This window comes from Loxodonta africana, chromosome 8, assembly GCF_030014295.1.
Source record: "Loxodonta africana isolate mLoxAfr1 chromosome 8, mLoxAfr1.hap2, whole genome shotgun sequence".
Lineage (NCBI taxonomy): Eukaryota > Metazoa > Chordata > Mammalia > Proboscidea > Elephantidae > Loxodonta > Loxodonta africana.
Genome location: NC_087349.1, coordinates 104,126,826 through 104,140,285, shown reverse-complemented (window position 1 = coordinate 104,140,285; position 13,460 = coordinate 104,126,826). Strand labels below are relative to the sequence as shown.

Genomic DNA, 13,460 nt, shown 5'->3' with positions numbered 1-13,460 from the left:
AAGATTTCCCACATCTGAGAAGCTCTAGGAAATACCAGTGCTGAGCCCCACCCTAAGTAGCAAGGTCTTAGAAAATACGGAGGGTCAGACTTGTGCCAGATGCAGGCTAGGAGTGGGATGTGGTAGGAAAAGGAAGCGAACCTAGACTTTAATTCTATAGTATGAGATACTCATTTTAGGATCTCAACGATCAAATTCCAGTCGGTTCTATCAGGCTCCCACTTAATTCCTTTTCACATGGCTCTTCCTACGTGGAGCTGTGTATTCCCAGACTGTCAGGTTATAAACCATTCTTTTGATTCAGGAAATACCTTATTTCCCATCTCCGGCACATACAGAAATTCATTTTCTCAAACTGCCGGAACCTGAATTGAAGTTCAGTATTTTTTATTGCATAAGCCTTATTAATTGTAGATAGTGGGTTGTGAGTTCTGTGCAACAGATGGCATATGACTGCTGCTTGTTTCAAAGCACTTTGTTTCACTGGGCAGTGCGTTTGATGTGAGCTTGGTGCACTGTCCATGTTCTCCACATAAATCCTTCTACAGCTAGTTGGTGTGGTGGGAAGCTGTGTGAAGTGTCTCAGTAAGCAGCGACTGAATGGAGTTTCCAGGAATAGCTGCCCCCAAGCAACAGCTGCTGGCTCATTTTTGTCTTCCAATTCGGAGCAGTGAATATACTTGTACCTAAAGAATAAGTTTTGTCATTTGGACAAGATTCACCTTTTAAAACTAAAACTAAGCTAGATTCTTCTGCTTTGACTTTGCGATGGGGGAAATGGAGTGCTGTATCAAGGAGGGATTGGGAGTACATGAAGGTGGTTAACAGAGAGGCAACGATGAACAGGCAGGGAGAGAGGGATGGGGAGGCTAGTAGTAATGGCTTGGAATTACGCCTGGCTGACAGTTGGGCCGGTGGAAAGTGGTACCTTTCTACCGAAAAGCCTGCTGGTCATCTCCCTTCAATAGCTTTGGAAGATAACTGAATAAAACATTCTCTGATTATCTGGCTTCCCTTTCCTGCCTTACAATTAATACCTAATCAAATAAAGTTAATGTCACTAATATTTCTTTGAGTCTAAGATTTCTTTTTCTGTATTGTTATCCCATATGCTTGTTAAAAAGTATATGGCATTAATGTAAAACATACATAGCCCAATTGCTAAAATGTCTACGTTTCTGCATAAGGTGAACTTCTACTGATTGTATATTATGTGCTAAGCACTTTATGAAGGAGCCCTGGTGGCGCAGTGGTTAAGCACTTGGCTGCGAAGCAAAAGATCAGCACTTTGAACCCACCAGCAGCTCTGCAGGAGGGAAGACCAGGTGATCTACTCTGGAAAAGATTTGTAGCCTAGGAAACCCTAGGGGGCAGTTCTCTTTCCTGTAGGGCCACTGGGAGTCAGAATCAACTCAGTGGCACACAACAGAAACAACAAGCACTTTATGTGCATTATGTCATTTATTTCTCCCAACAACTTTATGAAGCTGGTAAGTGGTAGAACTGGGATTTGAACCTAGATCTTCCTGATTCTGGAGGCCACCCTCAGAATTGCTATAATATGTTGCCTGCTTCTGTGTACACATTGGCAGGTGGAAACCAATTATTATCTCACTTTTATAAACTGACTCTTGCCAATAAATTGCTCCGATTACTAAGTATATTTTCTTTTTGATTTTGTAATGGGAATCAAAGAAAAAAGCAGCTCTTAAATTACAGAACACCCAGTTGCAGCTTATCATTCAGCTGCATGTTATTAAAGCTTTGCTGCCTTTTTCCAGTTCTAAATAGGGCTTGGAACCTGTTAGTTTGAGTTTGAACCCCTGCTAAGAATTTGCATTTCTGACAAGTTCCCAGGAAATTATATGTAAGAATCACCTGGGAATCATGTTAAAATGTAGATTCTGATTCAGTGTATCTGGGGTGGAAATGAAGCTTCTCAGCTGGAGTTCAAACCGAAATAAACCTGATGAAGCCCTGGTTCTAAGCCAGGCCCCTCATGTCATTGAGAGTTAACTCAGAGACTGTTTTCAGGAAGCTTAGGGAAGTATCTTCAGTATGTCTGGAAAGATACCAGAGTTGTTCAAGTTGTCTACTTTTGTAAGAAATGTGAGCATACAGTGACTTGATAAAGTATTTTACTGGAAAAAAAAAATTTTACTGGAAGAGAGGGGCAAATATAGGAATGACTTATGTACCTGTATACACGTTAATCATTTTGAATTCTCAATGGTTTCTTTAAGCGAACATGAAAAATCTTGTAATGTATTCTATTTTTTTTTCCATCGCTTTCCTCTACTTCTGTTTTCAGCTAAAAGCTATCCAGTAGGCTTCAGTGAAAGCACAATCAGAATTAAAGGTTCTTTGCTCTGATGAGCCGTAAAAGAAAGTGCAAATGTGGCTGTACAACAAGTGGACTTTGAGTATCTCAAAAAAAACTTCCCCTTGACCTTGCTCCAACTAGTAACTGTACCCGTTTTGTCTCCTTTTCCAGCCCCCCATGCTGGAGTCAGCCCAGCGGAATACTATCACCAGATGGCTCTGCTGACGGGCCAGCGCAGCCCCTACGCAGACATCATTCCATCAGCCGCCACCGCCGGGGCCGGGGCCATCCACATGGAGTATCTCCATGCAATGGATAGTAAGTGAGGGGTGGTTTTCTCCAGTCTGTGGGGGTGCCAGATGCTATTTCACAAAACCGAAGGAAGATCCAGCAATGAGGTGATTGTCTATAAACCAGAGAACGAACCACCGATACTTGGTGCTCTGGTAAAGTCCCCTTCGCTTTCTCTGAAGTTGCCACAGGTTTGTCCATCCTGGGAGTCCCTGTTTAGCTCAAGGTTACTGCTGGTGAGCTAGAAGGTATAGGTGATTGTCATTTGGCAGCTATAAATGAATTGGTGAAACAACTGTCCTGCCCTATTGTCTTAATAACAAAAGAAGGGAATGGATTTGATATGTTGATTTACTATTAATTAGTTTAAAATTAATTTTTAAAAAAGGCCTATACTTGGTTTTAATATTATTTACGTTAAATGATATATTTTGCCTCACATGTTTTCTTTATATAAAAAATGGTATTTTCACTAAGACCTTTTATGGCTGCTGAGTACATGAGAGAGTCAATAATTACATCCAGGGGTAAAGAGCAAAACAAAATGAAAGTTTCCAAATCAGAAAGGTCTACTTTCATCTTAGTATGTAGCAGTGACAGAAAATGGAGTTATTTGAGGCACTATCACTTCGTTTTGGGTCCCTCAAGGCTTACATTCAGTGGATAGAATTCCTGCTTTCCATGCCAGAGACCCAGGTTCATTCCCGGTCAATGCACTTTATGCACAGCCACCACCCCTCTGTCAGTGGAAGCTTGTGTGTTGCTATGATGCTTCTAGACTAAGATGAGCTAGGAAGAAAAGTCTGGAAATCTGCTTGAGAAAATCAGCCAGTGAAAATCCCGTGGATCTCAATGACCTAATCTGCAACTGATCATGGAGATGGTGCAGGACCAAGCAGTGTTCTGTTACATCGTGCATGGGGTCACCCTGAATCAGGGACTGACTCCATGGCAGCTGCCAACAGCAAGGATTATGGTGGTTCCTTTGGGTCACTTATCTAGACATAGAGACAATTTAGCCTATGGTTATCACTTCCCAGAGCATGCAAGAGTCCTCATTTGCTCAGATTCTTTAAGTAGACATCTGTTTACAAGGTGCCAGGAAGTGAGTTGAAAGCATCATCCACGCCATGGCGCAGTGAAAGCCCACTGCTGTTAGACTGTTCTAACAACATGAGTAGGGCTTATGCCTTCAGTTTTGTTTGTGCTTTCTAGTAGCGGCTACGAACTTACGCTTTTCCATCTGCATTCTGTTGGGATTCCTCTTGTGACAAAGGATATGCATTTGTGAGTTCTCTGGCTACCACCACCTCTTGACGTTAAGTCAGTCCCAACTCATGATGACCCACGTGTGTCAGAAGAAAACTGTGCTCCTTAGGGTTTTCAGTGACCGATTTTTTTGGAAGTAGACCACCAGGCCTTTTTTTTCTGAGGCGCCTTTGGGTGGATTTGAGCATATTAACTGTTTGCACTACCCAGTGGCTCTATCTCTGGCCCGTACCCTTTGCCATTGAGTCTATTCCAACTCATAGCGACCCTACAGGACAAAGTAGAACTGCCCCATAGGGTTTTCAGGGAGTGACTGGTAGATTCGAACTGCTGACCTTTTGGTTAGTAGCTGAGTTCTTAACCAGTGCACCACCAGGGCTCCAGCTCTTTGCCAGTGGTTAGTAAATCTACAGCCTTAGTCTCATTGGAGTCCCTAAGTGGTATAAACCTTTCACATACTCAGCTGTTAGCCAAAGGGTTAGAGGTTCAAGCCTCAGAAGAAATACCTGATAGTTTCCTTCTGAAAAATCAGTCACTGAAAACCCTACAGAACATAGCTCTACTCTGACACACATGGGATCAGTTTCTTGGTCACCTAGTGCTGCTATAACAGAAATACCACAAGTGGATGGCTTTAACAAAGGGAAATTAATTTTCTTACAGTCTAGTTGGTTACAAGTCCAAATTCAGAGCATTGGCTCCAGGGGAAGGCTTTCTCCGTCTGCTGGCTCTGGAGAAAGGTCTTTCTCATCAGTCTTCCCCAGCACCAGGAGCTTTTCTGCTCAGGAACCCTGGGTCTAAAAGACACGCTGCTCCTGGTGCTTCTTTCCTGGTAGTATGAGGTCCCCAACTCTGCTTGTTTCCCTTTCCTTTTATCTCTTGAGAAATAAAAGGTGGTGCAGGGCACACTCCAGGGAAACTCCCTTTACCTTGGATGAGGGAGGTGACCTGAGTAAGGGTGGTGTTACAATCCCACCCTAATCCTCTCAGCATAAAATTACAATCACAAAATGGAGGACAGCCACACAATACTGGGAATCATAGCCTAAGCAAGTTGATACACACATTTTAGGGGGAACATAGTTCAATCCATGATAATCACCATGAGTCAGAATTGACTCCACCCCGCTAGTTTCAGTCTCTTTACTACCATGGACTAACTGTCTTTGCCTCAGTGTATGGGGCCATAGGCCTGTATTTGTTGTCACTGGGGAGATGGTTACCACACACCCAGTAAAGAAATGTGTAACATCTTCTTCAGGAGGTTGTTGTTTGGCTTTGTAGAGTAGAAAGCTTACATTTCAGATTCATCATAACCACATTTCAATTAGGGATTGTTGAGGTGTTATTATGCAGATTAGTTATTTAAAAATCTGGGAATAACAGAATTCAAATAAGAGAGAATCCTTGGAAGGTCAGCCCACGTTACCTTCACTGTTTGATGAAAATGCATCTAGTCAGGCAGTGGCGGTTTTTATCTAAATAAAGGATGAAGCTACCCTTTTACTTTGTAAAAACTAATTAAAGGCATTTTAATTTGCCTGAGTATATGGTGAATTGATAGTCATTAAGTAGGAATGTAGATGTCCTATCATTCATCACATAAAAAAGAAACCTCCTTTTTCTTTGTCAGAATTTTTTATTAGAATAGGGAAACAAAACGATTAGCAGAAAGCCAGATTGGAGGCATCTCTTTTGGAGCAAGAAGAGTGCTCTGGTTCATATTTAAGAATGAAGCAGTCTGATCAGTAAAGAATTGAGCAGCTTTTTTTTTTTTTTTTTTTTTTGACAAATCAACACAAACAGTATTTATTCTGCAACTCTATATTTTGTGGTCTTCTCTCATTATTTTTATTGTGCTTTAAGTGAAAGTTTATAATTCAAGTCAGTTTCTCATATAAAAACTTACATACACATTGTTATGTGACCCTAGTTTCTCTCCCTATAATGTGACAGCACACTCCTTCTCTCCACCCTGTATTTCCTGTGTCTATTCAGTCAGCTTCTATCCCCCTCTGCCTTCTCATCTCACCTCCAGACAGGGGCTGCGTACATAGTCTCATGTGTCTACTGGAGCTAAGAAGCTCACTCCTCACCAGCATCATTTTATGTCTTATGGTCAGTCTAATCTTTGTCTGAAAAGTTGGCTTTGGGAATAGTTTTCGTTTTGGGCTACCAGGGAGTCCAGGGGCCATGAACTCTGGGGTCCCTTTAGTCTCAGTCAGACCATTAAGTCTGGTCTTATTAGGAGCATTTGAGGTCTGCATCCCACTTTCCTCCTGCTCTGTCAGGGATTCTCCGTTGTGTTCCCTGTCAGGGCAGTCATTGGTGGTAGCCGGGCACCATCTAGTTCTTCCAGTCTCAGGCTGATGGAGCCTCTGGTTTATGTGGACCTTGCTTTCTCTTGGTTGAGCCACTTCTATTCCAGCTGTTTTGAAAATGCTCAGCTTATGCTCAGCAACTGCTTTCAAAGAGGATCCCAAATCACTGTCCTAAAATGCTGCCTTCCGTGAAATCTCCTTGATTATTAGGGGGCTAGAATGAGCGTTTTCGAAGTTGGAAATTGTTGAAAGTATTATATTCCTTCCCTCTAAATAATTGAAATAACATAGAGTTAGAACATAAGGGATGATTACTCAGAATTTAAATCATAGGAGATGATTCCCAGCCAGTGCCCCTCATGCACAGTCCATGTCTGACTGTCAGTGGAAGATTGGGTGTTTCGTGACGGTGAACAGGTTTTAGCGGAGCTCCAAGGCTAAGGTTGACTGAGAAGAAAGGCCCTATAATCTACCCCCAAAAGTCAGCCAGTGAAAAGCCTATGGAGCACAGTGGTTCGATCTGCAACTGACCGTGGGAACAGTGCAGGACTGGGTAGCATTTTGTCCCATTGTGCATGGAGCCACCACAATTTGGAGGCTGCCTTGATGGCAGCTAACAACACTAACGTTTTGGATTCACACCTGCAGTGGCAGTTCCGAGATGGGATGAGGTGATCACTCGGATCCATTGTTACAGGTCTTCAGGGTTCGGTAATGGTAGAAACTGAGATTAACTAGATTCAGATGAACATAAGACTTTTAAATATGTCATCAGTGGGCGTATATGGATTTCAGTCAGCTGTGAGGGAGAGTGTTTACAGATAGCATATTAGAATGAAAAAGGCTGATTTATTGCTCTGATTGTACCGTTTGGGTCTATAGTGACCTTAAAGGACATAAGAGCAAGTGATGCCTATAAGGAGCATCCTAGGGATGGGGGCCCTGGAAGCCACACTGTCTGTGTTGGTGGAAACTGACTTAAACACCAGCAAAGTCTTGGAGGCCATTGGACTCTGTCTTTGGATGATGTGGGGTCTAAAGTGTTTTGTAGCATCAAATGGCCTCCTTATGTCCTGAGTCACTGTTAGTTAGTGATTTAAAAATAGATGTTCCAGGGGGTCAGCTCTGCCTTGAGCGTCCTGTTATTTAGAACTCTGCAGTGGTCACCGAGTCTCATTGAAAAAGTTTACCGCCTGGGATTCTGTGGACGTCGACAATAAATATGGTTTGTTTCTGGATTGTTTGGAAGTAGAATGTATTTCTTGACTGAAAAACCTCTTTGAGGAGATCAAGCTCTCGTAGCAAGTAAATGTGAAATATGAATGTTTATAAGGCAGGTGTCATACAGGTAAATACTGATTTAAACACTAAATGATATGCACGTAGTAGGGCCTGGTATTTTTGTACTAATACTCCCTAAATCAAGTGGTAGTGCAACTTCTAAATGAAGGAGACCATTGTGAAGATGCCTGAAAGAAAAATCTGAGTAGGTACCACACCTGTCGTTCACATTGGTTTTGCACTGGAGGGTACTAAGCAAGTTCCAATTTGTGGTTTATTTTTTGTTAACCATGATAATATACCACACTCTTCTATTCCATTTTCCTAAATTACCAAAGCATGCTGAGTGGTTATCTTGGATTAAAGCCCATTTCTTCTTAAGAGAAGTATTCCCTGTGAATTTTCTAGAGACCAAATGCCTGATCTTTTCTCTGTCCAGAAGGCTTACCTTTTCTTTCAGTTTTCTGGGTGCCATGAAATCGCCCTGGCCCTGTGAGCAGGTGTACCCCTGCTATGAAGTAGAAAGCCTCCATTTTCTTCTTACCTGGTAGAATTTGGTTCTAATTCTTTCATTAAACTTTAGCTTGATGACTCTGTAATGTAAATGTGACCTTAGAAAAGGCAGGATCAGACCTGTGGGCCACATTCATCCCTACACCTCAACTTAAAGTCTCTAATATCTCCCAAATCACATGCAAATGGACATTTAATTTCTAACGCTTCAGGTAAAAAACGATGGCAGCCTGTTGTCCGTCACACGCCTGAGTGCGAATTTCTAACCTCCAGATTAGAGCTCCATTAGTGAAGCTTTACTGGAGGCTAAAAATTCTCACAAAAGCATTATCCGCCACTAGTTCTGACTGGAGAAGCAAACTCCAGAGGAGAATAAAATGCCTTAGAGGCGCATTGAATCTCATCACCAAGCTTGCGGGACTTTTGCTCCCATCTTGGAAAATCTGAAAGTAATGTTCAAGATTTTAAATGTTTTTTGGAATTTATGCTTTTAGATTATCGGAAATTTAGGGCAGGGTTTCTCAGTCTCAGCACTTTTTGGCCCAGATATGTATTTGTTGTGTGGCACGTGGGGGTAGAGAGGGAAGGTCTGTCTTCTACCTTGTAGGATGTTTGGCAGCATCCCTGGCTCTCCCCACTAGATGCCTGTAGCACCTCCTGAGTTGTGACAACCAAAAATGCCTCCAGATGTCAAATACTGGGGGGTGGGGCAGTGGGGGGGCGAGTCATCCCTGATTGAGAACTACTGATTTAAAGTAATTACTTGTAAGTTGTTTTAGTAAAGCTTTCAGTATACTGTGGATTGGATAACTACACAAATCATGGGGAAATGAGGGCATAAATAAGGTGAATTTTCCATTTTAGAATACTTCATTTTTATTCCTTTGGCTCATTGCCTTAAAATGGTGCACGTTGTTGGGGGTGGGGAGTGGGGGTTGTTGTGTAACTGTGGGAACCACTGTCTTTGTCGCTTGTGGTGAATTAATGATGGGAATATCTAAGCAGCCGTCAGATTCATAAATCACTAGCAATGAGAGGGATAACACATAAAAGTCTTTCCCTTTTGTTTAGCAATTTATCATTTTGCCTGCACATTAATAAACAGAGCTCCCCGAGGTGAGCCCCTGGAAGATAAATATTTCTCCCTAATTTCCTCAATTATCGCGAGCAGATCACAAATAGGAAGAGAGGTGCTCGTCACGGCAACTTGCTGGCTTCTTATCCTTCACTTCTTCCGCACAGGCGAGGAGCAATAAATAACGGGTGGCGAGTACAACTGGAGGTAATGAGGTTCTGTTGTGTTTATATAACAGGCGCGAGATTCCCCAGCCCCAGGCTGTCAGCCAGGCCGAGCCGGAAGCGTACCCTGTCCATATCACCACTGTCCGATCATAGCTTTGACCTTCAGACCATGATAAGGACATCTCCCAACTCCTTGGTCACGATTCTCAATAATTCCCGTAGCAGCTCTTCAGCCAGTGGCTCCTATGGTCACTTATCTGCAAGCGCAATCAGGTATGTATCCTCCTGAGTCCATGATGTGTTTCTCTAATAAAATGTCAGCGTTCATCTGTACCTGTTCAGGCGTGTATTTGCAGGATTGACTATAAGGAAGAATAAAACAACCTGACACGTTCCTGAACTGGGATGCAAGTCCAGTATCATTATGGCAATTGCAAAGCCCATTACTGTGCAAAAAAAAACCAGATTTTTTTGTGGGGGGGGGGGGGTCGGGGAGCAGGCTTTAGTTGGTAGCCCATATACAGAAATAGCAGTTATTCCTTTATGCTGAAGTCCACTTCTTAGAGAAAGTGAGTATGGCAAATCTTTTTATCCTTCTCTCCCTAATAATAGCTCTCTGGAAAGGAAAACTGACTCCATACCTGGTGGTGTGACACATAGCACATGCACAGAACAGGAGCAGAAATAAAAAGACCAGTTACACCTTACGTCTTGTCCCGCAACTGCTACTTCCAGCAGAAAGGAGTGCATTGGCAGGGAATATGTAAAAGACTGATAGCAGAGCGTTTTCCTAATGGAAAATAAATGCAGGTGACATTTGTAGGCATAGTTATCAGAGGAAATCTGGCAAAAGACTACTTCCTTTGTTTTCCTATTAAATCTTTTTAGCTTAATTTGAAGGATCTCTATTTCTGTTTTAATTTATTGTGCTTTGAGTGAAAGTTTACAAATGAAGTCAGTCTCTCGTTCAAAAACTTATACACTCCTTGATTTGTACTCCTAGCTGCTCTCCCCCTAGAGATGGCACACTCTTCCTCTCCACCCTGTATTTCCCGTGTCCATTCAGCTAGCTTCTGTCCCCCTCTGCCTTCTCATCTCCCCTCCAGATGGAGCCTCCCAGATAGTCTCATGTGTCTACTTGATCCAAGAAGCCCGCTCCTCACCAGTATTATTTTCTGTCTTGTAGTCCAGTCCAATCCCTGTCTGGAGAGTTGGCCTCGAGAATGGTTCCAGTCTTTGGCTAACAGAAGGTCTGGGGACCATGACCTCCGGGGTCTTTCTAGTCTCAGTCAGACCATTAAGTCTGATCTTTTTATGAGAGTTTGAGGTCTGCGTCCCACTGTTCTCCTGCCTGCTCCACTGGGGATTTTCTATTGTCTTCCCTGCCAGGGCAGTGAAAGATCTCTTGACCACACTCCTTTGCTGTACAGTGCAAGCATTTTGACACTTCCTTAAATGAAGGCTGTACTTGCCTGTGAAGGTGCAAACAGACTTTTGTCAGTATGCTTGATATAAAATATTTCTCACTGTTAACCATCAAACATGAGCTGATGTCAATAAGTAGGGAATAAAAGTAAGTCAATTTATGAGTTTTAGGTATTTTTACACATTTATCTTCTAATCATTTATGTTTTTGAACAGACTTTAAATGATTATTTTAGACATAGATTTAGGTAGTAATTCTAATTGATTAATTAAACAACTTTTATTATAAACTGTAGCTCTCATTGTCCCTAAGTTTTTCACCAATAATTTAAGAATTCAGTAACTAGCAATCTTTTTGAACTGTAGTTTACAAATCACTGGTGGCTTCCTGAAAACGAAATACTAAGGCTGTTTTCACTACCCTTGTTTTTAATAACTGAGAGTTATTATTCGTTTGCTTGTTTCTCTGAGTGGGCGGTGGCTTTAGTTACTAGTTGATGGGTCTTCCTGATGGATATTCATATTAATGAAAACACCAACAGTCCAGAAAATAAAAGTATAAGCAGTGGTAACATACCCAGATTTACTAGAAACAATAAATACCATTGCATTTTTCTTAAGACTTTCCATTAAAGTTTTAATTCTTTTCTTGTTCAGCTATCAGTGATGTTCCTTGGCAGCCAAGTTAGTCTTTAAATATTTTACATACCATTTTCAATATGATGCCATTTCCTGCCATGCTTCTTCGCTCCCGCGATAAAGCAAATAACTGCTTGCATGATAGCAGTCATACATAGAGAGGGGTGTTGGGGTATGCTTAAAAATTAGCCACTGTAGTAAGGTCCCTGGTGGTGCTAATGGTTTGCGCTCAGCTGGTAACCAAAAGGTAGGCAGTTCAGACCCACCTGGCAGCACCACGGAAGGAAAGGCCTAACAATCTGCTTCTGTAAAGATTACAACCAAGAAAAAGTTCTACTCTGTGACACATGTTGTCTCCATGAGTTGGAATCAATGTGATGGCACAAGACAATAGCAGTTACAAATAGGTTTGGAGTTGGACAGGACTATAGTCAGATTCCAGCTTTGCCACCAACCAGCTGTGCAAGTCTTAACTTACCCTTAGGCTCTCTGAAGTTCAGTCTTGACATTTGTAAAATACAGGTAATAAGATACTCACTGTATAGGCAAAGGTCGTTTTTTATTAAATTGGCATGAATCTGTAATAGCAAGATGACAATCCCAAACTGTGGGTGAAGTTTCAGAAGAAATAACCCCGGAGAGTCCATTCAGGTGAAGAGATCCCAGGGGCATGGCCATACTAAGCCATTGTCACCCAAATCTGGCTTGGAGGAAGTGTGCCAGTCACAGAACCCTGGCCTGGCTGTCCCCACACTCTTTCTGATAAATATTCCTGGGGTCATGGACTGCCATTTACTGTATCTCGTTTTGCTGAAATTATTGAACTATTATGTAGCTTGACTAGAAGTTGTAACATCTAAGTAGTAGAAATGTGGTTGAGAACACACAATCTTTTGTGAACACCATTTCTGTTGCCTCTCAATTTTTCTTCAGTCTTGCTGCCTTTCCAGCTGCCTTGATATTCTACAGCATCTAAAGGGCTTAGATTAGAATATGGTACACAAAATGGTCACCATGCCGTCTTTACGTATTATTACCTCAGCATTTTCACTGAGGACTTCTTAATTTCTCACCTTTACCCAGGTAATCTAAGCTAATCATCTTCTCTGCTACTTGCGAAGCTGTATATATCGTGACTTGAAATGATCTTTTACCCCTTGCTTCCAAGGAGATATGACACACCCCTTCATTCTCATTAGAATCAGAAGAGAGTCACTTTAAAGACAAGTGAGGTCTGAGGAAACCCTGTTACAATCCCATGACCCAGGTCCATGATTTATTTTCTTTCTTGCCTTTGGCTCCTTTCCATGACATCTTCCCTCTTACGGTGTGGTCTTCTGTTCCTTAATACACACTTGCTGTATGTTAGGATAGGAACCAAAACCAAAACCAAACCACTGCTGTCGATTCCAACTCACAGGTAGTTGTTAATGCGTAGAAGGTAATACAGATAGCCCGAGATTAGATCAGCTTGCCATATAATACTAATTATTATCACAGGTGTCATTTGCCAGTCCTTTCGCTGGACAAACGTTAACTGCTTTGCTTTCCTGTGTTCTGAGTTTCATTTTATGCCATCTGAAAACTAACCTCAGGAATAATCAGTAAGTGATAGAACCAGTATATGAACGAGGAAAGGAAAGAAGCGGGACGATGTCTGAAAAGGGTGGAAGATACAAGGGAGAGTGTGGACTTGAGGTGTCTTTAAATTCCACTGCATGCCAAGCATCGGTTGTTCAGTGGTAGAATCCTCCCTTTCCGTGCAGGAGACCCACGTTCCATTCCTGGCCAGTGAGCTTCAAGCACATCCACCACCCATCCACCAGGGGGGCTTGGGTGTTGCTGGGGTGCTGAACAGGTTCCAGTGGAGCTTCCAGACTGAGATGAACTGGGAAGAAGGGTCTGGTGATCTACTTCTGAAAATGAGCCAGTGACAACCCTATGGATCACAGTGGCCGAGTCTGCAACCCAACATGGACGTGGTTTGCAGTGTTTCTTTCAGTTGTCCATGGGGCCCATTCGACAGCAGCTAACAACAAAAAAACATTGGCAGTGCATAAAGTAACTATGATGTTTAAGTTTGTAAAGATGTCATTCAGTGTTTAAAGACGTTTGTTCAGTTTCCTAAAAAATGCCATTGCTATCTCCTTTACAGT

General features: G+C 42.2%; 1 protein-coding gene across 1 annotated transcript in view; it reads left to right on the top strand.

Annotated features, from left to right (window-relative positions):
* Nucleotides 1–13,460, top strand: part of GLI3 (GLI family zinc finger 3) — a 327,915-nt gene that overhangs the window by 228,113 nt on the left and 86,342 nt on the right. Inside the window, exons 5-6 of the mRNA XM_064290200.1 lie at nt 2,495–2,641; nt 9,312–9,513. Of these exons, the coding sequence (XP_064146270.1) occupies nt 2,495–2,641; nt 9,312–9,513 (349 nt within the window). The remainder of the gene's footprint in view (nt 1–2,494; nt 2,642–9,311; nt 9,514–13,460) is intronic.